We start from the raw sequence: 21,134 nt of genomic DNA, 5'->3' as shown, positions 1-21,134 counted from the left end.
TCCTAGTTTTATTTTGTAAAATATTCCTCTTTGTATAGTAAAAAAATAGGGTACATGTTTCCATCAGAAAGTGGTTTAATAAGCATGATCTCATATGTCTCAACTAGGACTTGAGGCATGAAAATCGTGTTTGGAGAACCTAGCCTGAAATTTTCTTTGGAAGAAGTTAGCTTGGATCGGTGGTATATACAGAGGCACTCACTTTGTATGGTAACTGGTAGCTCAAATGACCAGCAATTGGGCACTCATAGCTCAAATCTCTGCTAAGCTAAGAGATAATCATGGTGAATTTCATCCTCAGTATCTGCAATTTTCCAAGAAGCTGGGGCTAACCTCCCCATCTTAATTGCCAATACTCTGATACTCTTGTATGGAGCATTAAACTGTCAGCAAGAGTGCAAAGAATTTGTTGTCATTCAAATGAGCAGCTTAAGCTCAGTTAAAGAAATATTGCTGTGCCTGTGTCTATCAACTTTTCCTCATTCAAACAGGGCCAGGTTCATATTCCTCCTGAATTCTTTTTGTCTTTCAGCCCCAATTCTACTTTATTGCTGCCTTTAATGAAGCACTTGGCAGAGGAAGATTTTGGACATGATGGAACCCTTGCCAGGTGATTTTTGTACTGCTCCCAGAACAGGTAAATGCTATTTAAATTTTACCTTGTGATTGACGTTAAAATCATGCATAATAATATTATTCATCACTGCTTTAACATTTTTCACTATGTTTTATTTGTTTTAGCATGTTTTTTGTGTTTGTTTTTTAAATACAACATTGTATTATTGGAGACATGTAAGTTAAGCATATTGTGTTATGAGGGTTTGTATGGAATTGTTTTATGGAGTTGTTTGTTGAAGAAAAAAGAAGGCTTCTGTTTTGTACAATTTCCATCGAATGGGTGGAAGCTTAAAAGAAATGATTGGTTAAAAGGCTGTTGAATATTACAGCTGTTACACTAATAATTTATTGCAAGTTGTGCATAGAGAATGAAAAAATGATGATAGCGCAGATTTTGTTTTGCCTCAGCCATCTCCTCCCTATGGCTAGATTTGCACTGTAAATAAGGTAGATATGGTTGTGTAATGACAGTGGTCATAAGTCTGCTTGTCACATTTTTTAAGGTTGAAATTTTAAGTTATTAATCTGATAATTAGTTTGCTTATGCTCAGAAAATAATGGTATGGCCTACTTGCCGGTCACAATCATCTGGTTAATGGATTATCAGAGCTCTTTTCTCCTACATGCACCTAGAATTTTCAAGAATAGTCTGAAAGCAGTAATAGCTACCCTCTAAAAAATTCAATGTATCTCACTAAAATGCATCCACACGTCTAAATATATAAATGTATGCATCCTAGATATTTTCCATACTCCAATACAAAACTACCTTTACCTATTCTGGCCACCTTAATTACATTCTCGATTATCCATGATTTTCAATCATTCAGGTCTCGCCTTAAATTCATTATCATATACATATAATCGAGAGTTGATGATATCCTAATGAGTTTATTATGTATTGTTTTCTAAATTATATTTTTGGTTATAGAGCGCTGGGTTTATTCTGTGCTTGCGGGAGAAATTTAAGATTTAGTCTGGGGCAGTACTCCATATTTTGAATTTGAAGGTTTTCCTCAAACAGGAAAAAATAATTAAAACAGTTATTTGATTGCTGGATGTTTGCAAAGGGATGTAATCTCATGAATGTGCATACATATATATAGATATATATTTAATGTTTACTTAGTCAATATTTAGGAATTAATTACCATTTCCAGGAGTAGCCCTGGCAAGCATTTGGACCCATGAATCAATTTCACGAACATTTTGCTGAAGGTCAGCCATCACAGCCACATCCCTTGGAGTCTTATAGAGATCATCCCTGAGAGCGACATTTGCTCCAGTTTCTCGGATGAGTTGTAGGAGTGCGCCTCTCTTACCTGCTCGGCTTGCAGCCACATGAATGGATGTTTGGCCATGCTCATCCTAAAGGTCATAAAATGAGATAGGTGAGTTTGCAGTGACATTCATCTTTTAGCCTGAATCTAGATCTCTTCATTCTGTGTCCTTTTTCTGGCCGTATTCTAAAAAAAACTAATGAAAAGGGTAACTATATATATTAAATCACTCCTTTCTACACTATGCATGGAGAGTTGTGTTGCACACATATTTATGTATACACAAAGGTACCTATAAATCAGGAGATACTCTTTTACCTTTCTGAATAATAGAAGCAGTGGAAGTGCCATTTTGGCAAATTTGGCACGTTTTTTCTGTCATTTCTTTGTAATTAAAAATCTGCTGCTCATATTTCATGGCAATAATTTTAGGTTTTTTTCATATTCTGAAGTTTTGGCGTAGCCTGGTGACTAAAATTTAAGCGGAATTCGGCAAAAGGATCAAATGTGCCAGTTTGGTTCAAGCCAAGATATTCTATGTACTATTGCTATTATTTTCTCTCATTTTTATGTAAACAGTAATTTTAGAAATTGAGAAATAGAAATTATCGGAGGGATTGTTATCTTTTTTATGAAAAAAATATTAATCACGGAACGATCTGATTGATGTGGGCAATGAAACGTAGAGCAGGATTTTAATGTTTCTATGAATGTATGCATATGTATTTTCAAGAATACGAGTTTTTTTGTTACATGAAAATATTGCCAATCTGTTACTTATACAACCATGTCTCGTATAGCGCAAGGGATGCGTTCCTTGGGGTCATTGCGCGATACGAATTTGCGTTATACGAGATCGTTTTAACGTTGGGAAGATAGGGATGCGTTCCTGGTAGCATAGGTCTTGGATATTGAATTTCCTCTAAAACATATATATTCCCATAAATAGCCTTAGAAAACATTATTTATATAAATGTTTATAGTTTAAAACATCTTTAAAGATAGTATGCACGCATTTGAAGACTTTTATTCACGTTAAAAAAATTCTTATGTGCTTTTGAAATTCCCTCCTGTCGTGCGGGTGGGCTAACATCTGCTATCTCAGGGGTTCGTAATACATTGCCGGCAGTTGACGATTTTTCAAACCAGTCTAAAAACAACTATTGTGTCACCCAGGCCCTTTTGTCGCTCATCGAAATGACAGGCAAATGCTACTTTGAATGCCATTTTATAGCTAGCGGAGTTTATGAATGATAAATCATTTTAATTTGAAATCCTCCGAGTCTTTAGCAGCTACGTGAAACAGTCTTTAAATGCCTTGAAACCTGACCCAGGTTTTCCTTCCCTGAAAATGAATGAACGAGAATGCATTCTTTTCTAAAAGAATGTCGTCTCGTCAACACTAAACACTAGTTGAGGGGAAAAGGAGCCACTTTCAATCACAGCTTGGAGTTCATCAGAAAATGTTGTGGTGACTGCGCTATCAACACTTGCAGATTCACCTGATATCGCCGCACTGAAAATGCCTGCTTGCCGTTTAAATTCTGGAACCAACCGGAGCTTTCACTAAATGTCTCGGGGCGATTACCACTCTCGTCTTTTTGTACTGATTCTCTATGAACTTTCCGTATGTGTAGACCGCTTGGTTGAAGTTGGTGCGGCTGAGGTCACTGATGTTTTAACTTCGTCTTTATTCAGAATAAGGCATCGTGCGTTTTAACTTTCGCGCAATATCGCTTTGACGTTCTCCATTTTCAAAGCAATTGACCTATATCAATTTCTCTTCAAGGTTTATGGTTTTTCTTGATTAATTCTTGATTTTTCTATCCGCATTCCTATTTTTTGTCATTTTCTCTTGGTTTTTACTCTGCATGGCTGTATCGAAATCACCTTCTACTGCTGAACTGTATTCTTGAGACGCAGAGAGCCTACGACTGCGGGGAGGGAACGAAGCTATTGTGTTTGAGACTCTATAGCGGACCCTCTTACATGTTGATGCTATTCATGCGCAACTCGGCCACTGCTCCATTTCTCCCCCGTGAATACCGATGACCTTGAAGGCTTTAGCGTAGACCCTCTACCTGGAAGTCAATCGCCCGATAACCTATGGCGGCAAAAATTACGTCTCAACCAGTATTGCTTAAAAAAAACTCATTTCCACTAGCCCCACGCTTAATTAATGATCTAAATTAACTCATTCTGTTAAGGAGACGAGATAAATTACTTCGGTAGGCCGGCTATCTGGACCCAATGACGAGCAATACTTTTGGCCATTGCACAGCAATGGATTTCGATTAATATATAAACAAAAAAGAAAATTTGAGGCAAGCAATAATATTAATATGCGTAAAATGATAGAAATTTCGTGTGTACTTAGCGCAAGTTCACGTTTTATCACGAGAGCGTTTAAGATTTTTGATTAGGCTACCCTGCGTTGCAATGTTTCCCCAATGAACAAATTTGCGCTATATCGAAATTGCGCTAATCGAAATTGCGCTATACGAGACATGGGTGTAAATTTTTTTATGATTTGTAGAAAGCATATTTGATCACTGATATACAGTCTGAAAGTAGTGAAATTCAAGTGATTATGTACAAAGAAGTGTGGTAGGGCCTGAATTAGAGGAAGTACCTCTATAAATCAGGGAATTATCATTGCTTTTTTGGCTGCATTTTACCAACCCGTTCTTCCCTGCTGTAGAAAGTATACTGCTGGTTGTCATCTGGGGTGAGCTGTGGTGAGTTGGGCTGGACTGTGAGTGGCCCTCTATCTGGGGTGCTGCTCCTTTCCACAGGAGTGTGCTGAGCCTTCTCCTCTGCTACTAGGGCTTGGAGGTATTCAGCTAGGAACTTGATGGGGTCCTTCGGCCTCTTTTGGGATACTTCAGCTAAGCCCCTCACGAGTGGCTCTCCAAGACCTTAATAGAAAAGTGATGTGTCTTAATGAACCTTTCACTGGATGAGTTTATATGAAGACACTGAATAAAATGGGTTTGTCATTTGATTTTACATGAGGATTTGTACTAAATCCGGTTTCATGTGAAAATTGGCCTTCGCAAAAACTTCATATTATGCAATAACATTGTTGCATTTTCACAAATCTGGTGAAACCTGATATTTTATAGATTGTTTTATCACCTGGTAAGGTGGCCAAAGGTATGATGTCAAATTACACCATGAAAGAGTGGAATGTAGGAGTTCTCCACTTTCTAAAGTGGTTAAGGGAAGTTGAAGATGCTGTATTGTGGAGAGTGGTATCCCTAGTGTGTCTACTGAATACTCATCAAATGTGTATTAGAATATGATAGTTGGCATCAAAGATGGCAAAATATCTTTGAGTTTGAACAGAACTTCGATCATGGAAGCAATGGTATGCAACATGAAGTTAGGCGAGGCCTTAATTAAAAAAAACATACGTATCTTGTTATAATTTTGCAAGTTAAGTAGCTACGTTCATAGGTGGAAATTTTCTATGTCAATTCGTAGTAAGCACTATTTTTCCTATCATGAAATGGAACAAGGGCTCGTTTCAGCCATGTACAAAGTCAAAGAATCTGTTGACTTCTTATATCCAAAAGGAAGAAATTTCTTGGTATTTTGTGGCATGATACCATGAAATTGTAGCGCAAATGTAAGGGAATAAATAGATATTACTTCACTAATTTGCATAAGAAGGAAGATCTTATAAAATTACATTGACCGTGATGGAGATCTCGAGCTATCTTGAGACAAGCTCAATAGCTATTTTACATTTTTATTGACGGTGAAATTGAGTGGGAGTCAAGCAGTACTCATGCTCATATCCCTAAAATTTAGGACTCACGCAGCTCTATTTTCTTAAGGTAAATCTTCGTGTCTTATTGCTTGCGCTATTAGTCAGACACATCAACCACTGTCTGTTAACCTTTTTCATGCTGGCTAATGAATCCTTGATCACCTGTGAAACTTACTAATCAAAATATCACACTTCAACTCCCACCCCTAACATTTCTATGCCTCCCTTACCATTTCCTTTGCATTTATGCTAAAAGTGAACAGCCTTGCCAATGCTTGTGTGCCCTAATTAGTACCTGTTGGCTACCCTCACTGCAGTGTGAGCCATTCAGAGCATGACCAAATTGCCTAGCTTTCAGAGCCGCACCAATTTTGTTAAGAATGCCCAATAACAAAACCCATTTTATTCTATCACAAGCTTATTCAAAATCCATAAAGGAAGTACATATACACTTCCTGGTTATACGGGCAGCATATATGTTAGGGGAAGAGCAATACTTAAGTCTTGATCCTGACTCAAACATAACTCAGTTGCCACATCAGTATTTTGAGACCTCACTCAACCAAGTCCCAAATTTTGCTAAAGCCTGAGTCACAATGATTTTTCAAGTACAACTTAAGGGATGGTGGCAATGATAGGGATCACCGTCCCTCTTTCCCTTTCCCTATTTCCATCATTTGTTACCATCACACTTTCCATTACTGAATACTTATGTGAAATACAGCAACAGCTAATCAGCAAATGAGACTGTACACATATGATGACGCTGCCATTGAGCTTTATGATAACAAACATAGCACCCGTCTGCCTCAAAAAACTGTGTGATTACTTAAGCAACCATTTTAAGCATAAAAAATATGAAGCTGAAATGATCATTGTACTTGTACATGAAAAATAATCTTGTGATTCAGGCCTAAGCGTCTACTCCACTGTTGATAAGTTGAGTCTCAACTTCAATTGAATGCCCAAATTCCAAGAAATCTGCTGCCATTGCCTCACTTTTTGAAATGAAATACTCTTGTAAAATGATTTACTCTTGTAAAAATACTTCCGGGTGTGATGTTGTATTATAGTCATGCTAGTTTTTGATGATCAGAAGGCTATGAGTGAAAGTAATAAAAAAAAATTCCCGGCAAATGACAAATAATGGCAGTGAAGATGTCTTGGGTCTCACACCAGGTAAGGTCCTCTACATCTTCTTCTGACTTTTCGATGTGCAACTTGCCCATTGTCGTCAGGGATTCAGGATTTGAGTTGAAGTTAAGTTTCTAAAAAAACGAACTCTTAACTTAAACTCAACATCAGTCGGAGATCTGAACCACTGAGGTAGAGTGAGGACTCAAAATTGAGTCAAGTTGTGGATTATAGCCCTAGGTTCCTTTCTCTTCTATGGTCCATATCACTACTACTTCATCATTGGTAGACTCTCCCTTCTTGAATCTGAGCTTATTGATACCCAAGTTATTGTTTCTCCTCTTCTCCATTCGTCTATTAATTCTCAATTTATAGCTCCACTGCTGCTGTACATGTTGGTTAATGGTCCTGTAATCTCTTCACTCTATGGTGCCCTTCTCTTTTGGTTGTAGAATTATAACTGTCGTCTTGAATGCTCCAACTCCAAGTCCCCCGACTAAAACACCTTCCTCATAACTCCGGAGGTCCAGTGTAAGATAGATTCTTGTAACCTTCCATGTGGTAGTCTTTATAAACTCAGATGAGATTTTTTTATGACCACATTCTGAGGGCTCTCTCTATTTTCACATCAAATTTCCAGCCTTGAGGCTATCCTCATCCACTGTTCTTTTCTCCTCAATTTTTAGTCTCTTTGGCCTGTTCCCACTGGCATACATTTCTTTCTTATATTCCTTTCATCTATTTTTATCCTCTTCTTGTTCTATTAATATCCTTCTATTCATTGCCTTCATTTTTGGCATGGATTGTTCTATCTTGCCACCTGATAACAACTTTACTTTAGTGTGTGGCTTGTCTACTTCTCTGGAACGCATAATAATATGGTAGTTTCCTATTTTTTAATATGCCTGAATCGAAAGATTATTACTCCTGGAGTATTTCACACTTTTAGATTTTTAAATGATGATATCTATTTTTAGCGATTAAATGAAAAGTGAAAATTTTCAAGCACGCGGAAATGTGATGGCTAATTATGAATGCTGGGAAAAGCCTTTGTGATGCCACTCTGGTTCCGGCTGCCGCTGTGTGAGGCCACCTTGGTGCGAGGCTATGAGTGCCACTATGATGCAGGCTGCTAGCAGGTAGTGCTTGGCTTAAATAAGGATTATTAATACCCTATCAAACGAAGGAAACTTTTCAACCACAGGTAATTTTAATTGGTGATTATTAAGAGATGTTTCCCTGAGCTCTGTGCCTCATGCATGTGTTGGTAATCTCAGACTATGTAAAACTCCTGACTACTTGTATAGCATCTGGGTCCCTGTGATGTCACGTGCAGTGGCATCACATGGGCGCCAATGTGGCCTTTTTTCAAATAAGGTTTAATTGACCATTAGGCCCCTATTAGCCGAGGCAACCAGATGCGCAACCGGTTGCGCGTCCGGTGGAACTGGTCAGTCGTGGGGCATAGAATCAAATGAGTCCTATTAGCCGAGGCAACCAGACGTGCCACCAGACTTTCCAGTCGCCTGAGCCCCGCAATCGTGCCTTCCACCTTGGGTTGCCTCGGCTAATAGGGGCCTTACATAACACTCGTCTAATGTGGGATTTCTAGAACCAAATAATTTGTATACTATGAATACACTAATGGTGGGTAACGAATGACAATCAATGCCTTTCATTTTCTTTGATGAAGAAAACTACCCCATTACCCATGAAATGAAGTCCATGCAATGAAGCCCGTACAATGTTTGAGCCTGAGGAGTTAGAGAAATGGATACATTGTAAATGCAGAAAGGTATTGTTAAATGAGGTGATGAAAGCCACATAGGCTTTCAGTTTCATGGTGTTAAGTCATCAGAAAATGAAGTAACATAATATGTGTAGTAGTTATATGTGGAGTGATTAACGTTGATTCTTCTGTAGGTGGGAATCAAGGAGATTGTAAATATCTGTAGGTTCTGTTTCTGAGTTTTTGGCGTGGTCAAAGTTTCGCTATCTTAGTTATAAAATTTTTGGACTCTGTCTCCGACTGATATTTTGTGGTGTCTAAGATTTGTTCTAAAAATGAACTAAATTAAGTGAAAAATGCTACCATATTCATTAGTATTTCACCGGTGATTGTCATAGGATTTTCCTCATCATTCGCAATACTTCTATTAATGTATAAACTCTGTGTCTGTTGGCCACTTAAATAGAGGGAATATCCTTGAAAATATACATTATTACGTATTTGTTAATTTCCATTGGCTATGATAAAATGCAATACCTGTTTAAGTGCTGGTAAGTGACTAGTTTAGTCTCATAAAATTTTATTTTCAGCTGAGCTGGTTGTAGAATGTAACCATGGTGATTGATAATAATTTTGCCCTGGGAAAAGATATTTGAGTCATAACTTTGCAAAGCCTATCAATGAAGTAAGAAAAAAAAGGTTTAAAATATGCATTCCATAGTTTATTTTATGTATTAACGAGCTATGACCAAAAATTTCACCAAATACATAGTAAGCATTGACCCTTATGGGATAGTTAATGTTTTGGTCAAAGTGGGCGTGGCTTGTTCTACCCAAGCACCCCCATTCTGCCCACACTTCGCTCCAAGCTCCAAACCAGTGGTGCCCCCTCCAGATATTTACAACCTCCTTGGTGGGAATGGATTCATTGGCTATATCTATCAACATTTATTCAATCACATACAACTCAACTTATACGACACAAATTCAGATTCAGGCTGACTTCAAGATAAGAGCAGGGACCCATTGTAGGAGATAAAATACACTAATGTAATGCCAGGTGAAAAGATGGTGGTCAAACAAACCAATGTCTACAATCAAAAATGCAATACATATCGTTATGTAATTAATTATGAAAGAGAAACAAGCACAGGAACATTCAGAGCACGAGTTGCGAGGAATCAAACAAATTGAATGATGCAGTATGTCAGGTAGCAGTTTAAATCATGGTGTTGCCAGCAAGAGCCTTCAATGACATCAATGTATCATGCTTCATGAAATGTGTAGAAGATCATCAGTAACCCAACTCACTTTTTGCTAGATATTGCCCCTCTTCTGTCCACAAAACAGGTAGGTCCATTGGCTGTTCATTGTCATTGCTTTTTGTTGATGCTGGAATCATAAGATTGATCACTTATTACATTTTTAGCAGTCATTGTGTATAATTATGCATGCTGTGTTCATTTATGAATGAATTTAACCCTAGGGCTGCGGGAGTCCACGACTTTAGCCCTCAGCCAGTGCAGAAGAGACGCACTTTGCAGGAGACACCTCCTGCTACGAGGGTTGGTCTAGTAAAGCCCATTTGCAATCCTTGGAGTGAGGGAAAATGCCCTAGTGCAAGATATCCAGGCAGCAATAAAAATTTTTGGTAAATGCCGCACTCAGTTTGCAAAATGTATAAAAACATTCCCGCAAGGGTTAAGGCAGCACCATATCTACACATGCATACTTGTGGAAATTTGTGTCCTTAAGAGCAAATTTTAATCATATCCAATTACTAAGAATTTCCATTTTTCTAGAATGGATTTCATTAGTAATAATTTTTAACGTGCTTGTAAAAATTATTAATACATATAAACTGAAGGGCCAAAGTAAAAAAATTGACTGTGTAGCTTGGGGTTTTCAAACCAGTTGAACAGATCTTAGGCACCAATATGAAACATAGCACAAACAGGTAATTTGTAAAGGAATGACATGCCCAGGTGCAAATTTATGAGCACTTGCTTTTATGTAGTTGGCGAAAGAAATGTGTGGCAATGTGTGGGAGATGATCAGAATACATCAGGTGTAGTCTAACTTTAATATTTACATAGTACTTAAAATCTCTACCCTCATCCGTTTCTGTGGAAGATTCTTGGCTCTCATCTGTTGCTGTGATCCTTTGGTCCTCTGATGATGACAGTCTGGCTTTTGGCTCTAAGGCTGCATCCTTTCCTTGTAGTTGCTCAATGATAGGAAGTAAGTCCGCATGTGGAAATTCAGCTGGGTTGTTCATGTAGTAGGCTGGAGTGTGTCCAAGCTATGAGTAAAGTAATTAGCCTTATAGCAATCCATGTCTATTAGTGTCTTTTTAATATTTTCTTAAGTTTTAACTCAAGTCTTTTATCTGTAAAGTCGAGGATCCTATTTTGTTGAATGGATTGTATTTAGCACAATTAAATCCAATGACTGATATCTGCCCGTACGGGGATAAATAATTCTTTAACCTGCCAATATAAGTGACATAGGGCCACAGAGAGTGGAGTTGCCCATTTCAATTATGTATCTGCAATTCTTTAATAATTTTTGATAAAGTAATAACACAAATTTTTTCATGAAAAAAATTTCCGAACAAAAATTCTCTTATGAAAATTTATTTGTAAAGCAGATTGTCGATAGTAGTTGGTGATTAATGCCCTGATTATATCCCACGACATTCTTACTTTTTGATATAAAAACTTTCACTAAAATGCTGTGGTAGGGAAATGGCATTCAGCTATTGATTGATCTAAGAATGATCTATTAAAATATGAACGCAACTTTGTGTTTTCCTCCTCTTTATTGCAAAACTCAACTACGCATTTTGTTTTCTACACTATCACTCCAAATGGATGCCACAGGGAGAGGAAGGTGAGGAGAGGGATGAGGAGGTAGTTAACCTAAGGTGGTGGGTCAAGTGGTGGGGATTCGAGGTGGGGTGAGGAGGTCCTTATACAATAGGTGTGGGGTTCTACGAGGACCTTCAATTAATAATATGATAATGATGGTATATGCATAAAAAATTTTGATCTTACATGCCTCGGTTGTACATACACAATTCTTAATTTTACATGGCAATATCCAAGGCCGGCTGGTTCATCTTGCATGAGGTCAACTTTTTATCAACTCTTGATTCTACATGGCACTCGTGTTTTGGTCCATCTTACTGCATGAAATTAAGGTTACTTTTAATGTATATATGATATTGGGTATTGGGTTAAAATACTCATGTTCAATTTGGGAAAATATGCACACTTACCATAGTAAGATCCTTATCAACAAAACATTTTAGCATAAAACCACGATTAATAAATCACCTAACTGTCATAATATGTATCTGCCTGATTTTTTTTTTTACATGTGCCCTCTTTTGAGCCCAACCTTTCCAAATCCCGATCCTTTTTATACATTTAAAGCTTTGAAATCCATCTTTCTGAAAACTACCATTTACATTGGGATAAATATTTGATGTGAGGTATAGGTGCTGCACTTACATTGTCTTCGATGGTGGGGTCAGCCCCCAGTTTCTTCAGTGTTTCATAAAGACTCCTCCTATCTTCCTCTTCGGTTAGGCCACAGGCATAGTGGAGAGGTGTTCTTCCTGAGCGATCTCTCTGGTTTATGCTTTCTGGGAAGCGGCCTCCCAAGTAACGTACCATTGCTTTCACATCGGAAGCTAATAACAATGAACACTTGAATTAGCTGAGATCATTGTTCTCTTACCATTTTTTATCCATCAACATTAAATTATCTTACAATAACATAAATATAATATGACCTAATCCTATTATTATAAGAATCATATAATATTATGATTAATATTTTTGTACCTATGCTGTCTTTTGAGCCCAACCTTTCCAAATCCATATCCTTTTCATACTTTTAATGCATTAAAATCCATCATTCTAGATTTTAACCAGTATTAATAATTCTTTTATGTAAGCAAATTTAATTCAAAATGAACTTAAGAATAAAAGAAGAGTTCGTTGCAAATAGAATAATAATATTTGCAGGTCATGATGTAGCACTGGTTGCAAACGTTCATTGTTTCATTATGACAGATGGCATTTTAAAAGGTCACGAGAAAGAGTTTTAAGAAAAATATTTGCGGTTGGTTATCGGCAAACTTCAATATCAAATTTAAATACAAAAATCTGTTAATTAAAATAAAATTCGTCACCTGGAACACCTAAGATTTTGATGGTTTGAGGCGTATCTTTGTGAAAGCGATTCATTATGAAAAAATGAAAAAGAAGGAACTTTGTGCTTTCACGTGAAATATTTATTCACACATCTACACGACCATCAAGTGATGATGACGTCTTAAGTTGAAACCATGGTTGTGTAGATGTGTGAATAAATATTTCATGTGAAAGCTTAAAGTTTCTTCTTTCTCATTTTTCATATCCTAAGATTTCATCGGCTGTATTGAATGTGTTAATGCAGAATGTGCTGTTGATGACATTTCATCAAATATAAAGTTACTCGGGAATGAAGTGTCTTATCGAACTTTTATTCTGATTTAACTTTTGCCAATATATCTAGCTTGAAAATAAGATCTTCAACTATTTCACCAAAGAAGTGTTATCCAGAACATGTGTTATTAAATTCTATTATGGCAATCTTAATTATATGGAGTGAGTGAGTTTAATGCTGTTGGATTACGTATTTACTAACCTGCCTCTCCTTTGTCCTGTAGTGATTTTTTTCTCATCCAGCCACCTAGCACAGCTGAGTGTAGTGGCGTAGCTCCAATTAGAGGTTCCTTGGCAATGGCGAATTTCCGTCTATCTAGTCGAGCTTGAACTTCTCTCAGTCTCCCCTTTGATGCCGCCTCGTGGATGCTTCTAATCATCTCCTGAAATTAGCCATAGCAAGGGTGTTATCTCTGTTAGAAAATCACTCTTGTTATCCATAGATATTATACCTACTAGATAGCTACAAAATCGCAAAGCTGGAAGGGGTTTTAATATTGTGGATCTATTGCTGGACCATAGGGGAAATGTACCACTTTTGATCTGGATATAAGTTTATGCACATCATTGATCTTGGTCAGAATCTTGTGATTTGAATAAGTGTAGCTCATTGTAGTTGGCATTAATATCCCTGTGCTTTCAAAGGTATGCCTGATTGGGTAATTATTCACTATCTTTAATGAATATTTTTTTTATTCTAATATTTTTATTTTATGCTGCATAAAATTTCTTTGTTTCGCTCTTACTTTACTCAGTTTGTGTTATGGTCTTGTAATACATACTCAGTTCAATCAGTTATGAGCTGCAAAGGTAAACAATAGGAGGCCAGAAATATAAATAGGGAAGTTGTGATTGAAAGAGAAACACAATAGGAAAGTGTGTCCTCAAATTTAAGTGACTTGGTCGTTATTGCTGAGTTGAAACAGTATATGTGTGTTAATTTATATGTAATTTCATTTGACTTGAGTTTTTGTGGAATGGGTTTCAGGAAGGTTGCTCATAGAGGTACTTTTTTTTCCAGCTTGCCTTACCATATGAACTGGGACGTTGGACAAAAAGTTCTGTGTTTTGGGGTCTGGTGATGTGAGTCCCAAGAGCCTCTCCCCTTCACCAGATAGCACCACACTGACCATGACACCAATGTCACCCTCTTGTGCTGCCCTTTGTATCTCATTGTCATCAATGATGGCCCTGCGGATACCATTGAAGCTGTCTTTCCTCTCGACAACTTGTGGCACGGAGGACTCTTGGGCTGTATCTGAAGCCATGTTGGCCTCCTCAGCTTCCTTAGCTTCCTCAGTGATATGTGACCTTTCTTCATCAAAGGAGTACTGGCGTACTATGCTCTGAAATGGTTAAGTGGAACATCACAGGTAAATTCTGATTTCACTTTTTCGATACCAACATTATGAACTCTTCTAGCAAAATATAAAAAGAAATTACAGCTTCATTTAAAGATAGCTGTTGGTTAGCTGTCTGAAATGGAAAGCTAAAAATGTGTATTTAATTGCACTTGGAAAACCACACAAATTGTAATGGTTGAAGAATTATGGAAATTGCTGAAGTGAGCTGTTTTTGCAGTGATAGTGAAAAACCATCTCTTTGAAACAGTAGAAGTTTGGTGATACACAGAAAAAGCCTGGACATTGTAGGCAAGAGCACCTGCTGCCAAGAAATTGCACAAACAGTATTTGTCTTGAAGCTTATTTTGTAATGTTAAAAACAAAAAAGATGACATTCCGGTGATTTTGTATTAGTCTAATTTGTTTTTAAATTTTTATTTTGAAGTTTTCATTTTTATAGAGAAATGGAAATGTGGAAGGAAATACTTTACATTATGTTTGCAATTCTAGACTCAGTAAAAGTAATTTCTTTCTGAGTTATATCTTTGACTTCCTAGCATTTTTAGCGCACTTGATTTCACCAGGAATCATCTTTTCAAAGAGTATTTCAGTCGCTGGAAATGCAAGTTTTGCATGGCCATCTTTTATGGAAATGTTAAATTAAGAGAGTTCTGAAACTATCAGTGTCTTTTTTTAATTGTGTACTTGGCATAGATAGAATTTCTAAAAATGTTAGAGGGTATATTTGGTAATATCATTACATATTTTAGCATTTGTATCATCATGAATGATTCAGTAATTCTTGAAACTAACGTAAGGTTATTTGGAATCATTTGATTGTGTACGAGTGAAATGTAGGTGTGATAGAGTAATGGTGTAGAGTGTTATTTCACAAGTTATGAACAATATTGATGAAAAGTGGGTCCTTAATGTTGCAACGATTAAAGGGACATGGTGCATTATTCGTTCTGAAAGCAATTGAATTACCTAGTATGAGTAATTCAGTCCACAATTATCAAATATCTCCATTCTTATGGATGTCTGGGCCTCTATGGTGTCCTCCATTGAATCTACCTCTGACCCTAAATATACTGTTTTTCCATTTCTTTAATATTAGATCCATGTATGAAACCTCTAAATATTAATCCAGGCACATTATAAAAGCAAAGTCTATTTACAGGTTATTATTGCAAACTGTGACAATGGCTTCCGTAGTGAATGGAATTAAAATTACTGAAATGGTTAAAGTTGGTTTTCTTAATTTTTTGTCGCAAAGAAATGAATGAATCATTTCTTTTCCAACTTTTCAATGCTGGGAAAATTGCTGTGCATCATAATTTGTTTGTCAGAGATTTCTCTTTACTCACCTCCTCTTTGGCTCCTCTAAGGACATCCGGGTTATTGTCAGTTGGTGCCTGTTGCGATTTAGGGCTGGTGTTGTCATCTGGGCTGGAAGAGTTTTCCTGAGCTACTGGTGGGCTTATCTCACCAACAATTGTCGGAAGTGAGGAAGTTGGTGCAGGGAGAGGTGTGGCAGGGACTGAGTTGGTGGATGTGGCAGCATCCACCACCAGTTGAGTCCCCGGAGGTTGATGGGAAGTTGTGACTGTATCTTCTGTCTCAGGTGGTGCCAAAACTTCCTCCACTGAAGTCAGATTTTGGCTTTCATTATCTTTGTGCTGCTTTGGTCCTCTATGATTCTAAATGGATGAAGATAGGTAGTCACAGTGATTTTTGGAAACTTCAAAGGGAATCGCTAGGGATTTATCTCATGATGACTATTAGATTAAAGAATGTGGGCGGGAAAATTGATGACTTTTTCAGGTGTTACAGTCATTAAAAACTTTCATATGATTTGTGTAGTTTTTTTTAAACTCAAAATGATTATAAATTTAATTTACGTTGATACTTTTTTAGGTTACTTTTCATGTACAAGTTCAAGTATTGAAATGCTGTGAGAATGAGAAGGTCATAGTGATTTCCTCTTTATCAACCCTTTTGAATTAAGTGAAATATTTGGTTGGTAAAATTCAAAATCATGAGTGGTGCGTAGAAATTGCAGAAATAGTAGCAATGGGAAATCACCCATTTTTTCTTCAATAGGGAATTAATCCATCACACAAGATGAGATAATCTCTGTTAATCACAGTGTCTTAATGGGAGTGATGTTGCATCAGCTGTTATGCCGATAAAATTTTTCTACTATTGTGTGTATTATTTCTATGCCAAACATTGATTTAAAAAAATAGAAATGCTTTGCTTAAAAATGTATTATGCTCAGCTGAAAATAGCATAATGTGAACGCAGTGTGAAGGAAGAAAGTTAATGGGGCTTCACAAGGAACAAATTCATTAGGGAGAATGGAGTTTCAAACAATGGAAGAGAATTTGTTTTCATCACAACATAATTGACTCAATGCAGAAGTTTTACATTGTCAGAAGTTTCAAATATCTTTCATTTCTAGTTATATTTCAGAAAACACTTGTCTGATTATATGTTCTATGCTGGGCACCATTTTCTTCTCAAGAGTAGTTGTTAACTGATACTTGATGTTACATGTTATACGACTGTCTGTGCTCCCAGTGTTGCTGTGTAGAGATAGCTTTTTTCAGGGAAGAATGTGAGTGGAAGTAAGGAATTCATTGGTTTATTATGGCCATTCTCCCACATGGAAGGAAGTGATTCACATCCCTGGCAGCTGCCTTGTAGGTGTAAATTTCATACAAGGTGAGTTATCTGTTAATAGTTAAGTATAATGGTACTAAGTAGGGATGTGCGAGTAGTACTTTTTGATCTCGAGTCGAGTTGAAAGCTTCTCGCGAGTATTGAGTCGAGTTCAAAACTACTTGCTAGTATCGAGTCTAGTCGAGTATGGCAATTGTGAACCAGGCAATACAGCAATGCATGATCCTATACATATATTCTAATTTTTCCTACTCCTTTGTGAATTTTCTATTCCGAATGCTTAGCTTGATGTATAAAGGAAAAGATAATGAGGAACGCTGCTGTATATTGTGTCAGAATTAGGAGGTGAATGAAAATTAATTTGTGTTTAACAGTTCCATTATGGACAATTGAAATGAATTAAGCTGTATTCATATGTCGTCAGTTTAATTAATATATGTATCCAAACTGCTCAGAAGAACCCTCAGTAAAGGCATTTGTACAATTGTAATTAAGATTATGTACCTAAATGAATCATGAAATATTTGATCCTATTGTAGAAAAACTAATTGCTCTAAATGCTCAGGCTGCAGCTTTTGACATCAACCATTACAACATTTTCTTGTAAATTCAAGAAGGGAACTAAACACAATAAAGGAATAAACGAAAACCAATATCGGACATATGTAGTACTCAAAAAGGTGAAAAGATGGCACTCACTTGTGCCGTCGAACACAGGGAAAACTGGCATTGTCCACTAGAATCTAAAAGTTGCATTTTTTTCCATAGAAATCTAAATAACTTTTATGCATTCTCTCGGCCTGGAGTAGAGAAAGTATGGTAGGGTAAAGTATCGCATAAGAAAATATCAGCGGTACAGCGGTCCACCCCGTTTACACCGCCTGGCCGGAAGACGGTCGGCCACTGCAGCTGACGAAAAGGTATTCGGCACCCACGTTGACTACTGTTGTGGTTGATTGCTACGTATACTACAAGCTTAATCTAATAGGCCATGGGATTAGACTGACTGATCGACTTTGAAAATGATATTATTACGTGAGTTTTCTGCTAGCACCTCCCATCGGCAGATTTCTGAACTTACTGGCCTCGTCATCTCATTAACCAAAACTACCTACTCGACTCCACTCGACATTCATGATATTACTCAAATCATTCAAGTCGAGTACTAACTACTCGACTCGAATTTTCGAGCATTCGCAATTCCCTAGTATTAAGTCATTAAGGAAATTTTGGTTTGGGCTACAGTGATATTGTTTCCTGATGTAAGTTTACTTCAATTTATTTTATCTTTATTTACATCTGTTTCCATAACTTTGCTAGCAACATGAAGAAATGAGATTCATAATTTCGGATGTATCAAGTTATTTTTATTGGGCTCAGTATTATAATTATTTGAAGTTTTTTTTTTATTATTTGAAATTGCGGAGTAGACTATTATTTCAGTGGACATGTCTATTTTTTATGAGAAGTTCTGTTTGCTTATGATTAAGTAATTGTAATTGTTATTTCAGAGGGCATACACTGTAATGTTTCTATAGTAAATGATGCTGTTAGAATTACATATTGCAGTTATGGAATGATGCACAGACAACCATTTTAGATCTGTTATAAAAATAAAAAAATACTTTTAAACTCTGGGATTACTCCATGTGAATTCAATGCAGTACAATTTTTTTTTTTTAAATAATATTTTATCTTTGCATGATGACAATATCTTATTCAACCGCTATTGCATAGGTAAACTTGAACATGTAGTCATAACATTACCTCCACTGCACAAATGATTAACAATCGCCCACCAATTCAAATCCACTCATCTAGTACTACTAGTGCTACTAGATGAGCGGATTTGATTCAGTGGGCGATTGTTGAGCGTTTGTGCAGTGGAGGTATCTATAATAGTCTTTTTTCTCATCCAAATCTTTAATGTAGCCCTCACATAAATTTTTCCAGAAGGATGTTTAAAAAAATATAAATATTGGCAGTATAGTATTATTGAAGTACATCTTGTTAATAGTATTGGTAGGAAGCGAAGTATCATGTTATATTACATCTGTATGGAGCAATTAACATATTCATAGATTTGTATGTATTTCTTATGTATTTCTTATAGGGGAGCCTGCCATGCAGGTAAAATATGTAAATGTTTAAATATAAAAAAATCCATTTATGAGTTGCCATTAAATTTTATTTTTGGGATGCAATATGTATATTTCTAGTTTTTAAACTAAAAGTTTTGGACAAATCTAAGGTGTAGTATTGATATTAAGCTAATTAACAACTTTTTTGACGTTTTAATTTAATAGTAAAAGGAAAAGATCGTTAAATAAATTTTTTACGTGTATCAATAAATCAATCAAAGCAAAATCTAGCTTTAGAATAACTCATAAGTCATGACACTATGGCAATTTTGTGGAGAAGCAGATGGAATTATGTATATGACTCAGGACACCTTTTTTAAGCTAAAATGTAAAAAAAAAGATTTAGGAAAATCACACAATTTTTTTCACAAAACAGTATCAGAGTACCTATTTATTTTGAGAAGAATATACACCCAGTCAGCAATTGTCATCAAAATCTGAGACCTTGAGGTTAAACTTTTGTTGAATGGAGGTTGAATAATCTTTATAAATATGTAACTGGATAACTGAGAAATGAGGAGATATGATCAGGAAATAGAGATAAATCAGATTGTGAGAAAATGTAATGGTATTTTACTTCAAAATCAATTATGGGAGTGAAAAGGGAAAATAAATGCATCCACTTTGAATTAGCAATGTTGTTCCTCTTCCAATTATTGCTTAGTGCTGTTAAATTTGCTAACCTAATCCGTCATATCTTGAGACATGATGGGGAGACAATCATTTTGGGATAATTAGATGGCAAGAACAGAAATGAAAGGCCTTGAACAAATTATATGAAAAGGTAAAGAAGGATGTGAAAGAGAAGAAATATCTAAGTGTAAAAAGATTAGCCGATAGGGGAATTGAGTGGAGATCTGCATTGAACCAATCTTCTGATGATGATAATGAAGTTTGCTAGTTGAATTTGAGCATAGCTTCAGCTTCAATATATCAGCTTCCATTTTGTTCTCTTCAGTTTAAATAATTTCTGAAACTAATATTATCAGTGCATATTCTGAACCAAAATCAACCAAGTATGAAGGACAATTTGTTGAAAAGATGGCTTATGTGTTCTGCCACTGAATAAGCTGGTATTTTGGGTTCAATCTTCTGTTCTTTCTTCATGGTTCATCATACTTTGTCTTCAACATAGAGGAGAGAACTAACTTTTTTGAGATGTGTTGTCCATCATGACAAAAAGTACAGGAGAGAACCTGAAAGGCCAGCTTCGTGAGAGTTGGGAAACTGACGGCCAGTGTGGGGAGTTGCCCCTCCCAGTGGTATGACTAGTGTGTGTTTTAGCTGTATGTGGGCGTCAAAAATCACCAATGGTCTGGGCTCTTATTCAGCGGGTACCGAAGTCTCTGTCTCACGTGGCTGCGGTTCTGCCTCCTCCAGTGGAGGCCGCTCCTCTTCAGCCGTCTCTTTCCTCTCACCAGCTCTCCCCTCTTTCCTCCCTGGTGCTGGGGGTGCAATCAGACGCCACGACACCCAGAAGGCCGAATCTGTGAGCCCTGTCTCCTCAGCGGCCTGAGCTATCCGCGGGGCTTCGGGAATGAATCTCAGCCGGGAAGAATCAATCTCCCCAGGATGCTGGAGGTAGTAGGAGGCCGTTTTACCTCGCTGGAAGGCGAAAGAAACGAATGAGTCTGGGTTAGCCGGGCATTTTGAGTTTTTTTTTCTGGTGAAAATGAAGTTGCAGTGCTCATCAGGAGATTAACTCGACCAAGAATAGATTTGTGAATGAACTTATTTAACATTTTTTGATCCGACGTCTTTTTCCTCTCTCATTCATTTTTGATCTGTAGTTTAAAAAATATTTTGTCTTCATCGACTGATGGAAGTGCTTGATAAGACATTGACCATTTGTTGAGCCTTTCACCGAGGGTTGCTGTTAATGTGTTAAAAGTTCACCAAATTTAAGGGTCACTCATGCGGCTTTATTTATGTA

At 36.8% G+C, this 21,134-nt stretch overlaps 1 protein-coding gene across 1 annotated transcript in view; it reads right to left on the bottom strand.

Annotated features, from left to right (window-relative positions):
- LOC124159656 overlaps positions 1 to 21,134 on the bottom strand; it is a 47,908-nt gene that overhangs the window by 6,823 nt on the left and 19,951 nt on the right. Inside the window, exons 5-13 of the mRNA XM_046535566.1 lie at positions 20,540 to 20,806; positions 15,743 to 16,075; positions 14,064 to 14,378; positions 13,235 to 13,415; positions 12,052 to 12,233; positions 10,649 to 10,838; positions 9,848 to 9,928; positions 4,581 to 4,816; positions 1,770 to 1,986 (exon numbers count right to left, since the gene is read on the bottom strand). Coding sequence (XP_046391522.1) covers positions 1,770 to 1,986; positions 4,581 to 4,816; positions 9,848 to 9,928; positions 10,649 to 10,838; positions 12,052 to 12,233; positions 13,235 to 13,415; positions 14,064 to 14,378; positions 15,743 to 16,075; positions 20,540 to 20,806 — 2,002 coding nt within the window. The remainder of the gene's footprint in view (positions 1 to 1,769; positions 1,987 to 4,580; positions 4,817 to 9,847; positions 9,929 to 10,648; positions 10,839 to 12,051; positions 12,234 to 13,234; positions 13,416 to 14,063; positions 14,379 to 15,742; positions 16,076 to 20,539; positions 20,807 to 21,134) is intronic.

Source organism: Ischnura elegans, chromosome 5 (assembly GCF_921293095.1).
Source record: "Ischnura elegans chromosome 5, ioIscEleg1.1, whole genome shotgun sequence".
Classification (NCBI taxonomy): Eukaryota; Metazoa; Arthropoda; class Insecta; order Odonata; family Coenagrionidae; genus Ischnura; species Ischnura elegans.
The sequence above is the reverse complement of the archived record's forward strand: the minus strand, read 5'-3'. Positions and strand labels throughout refer to the sequence as shown.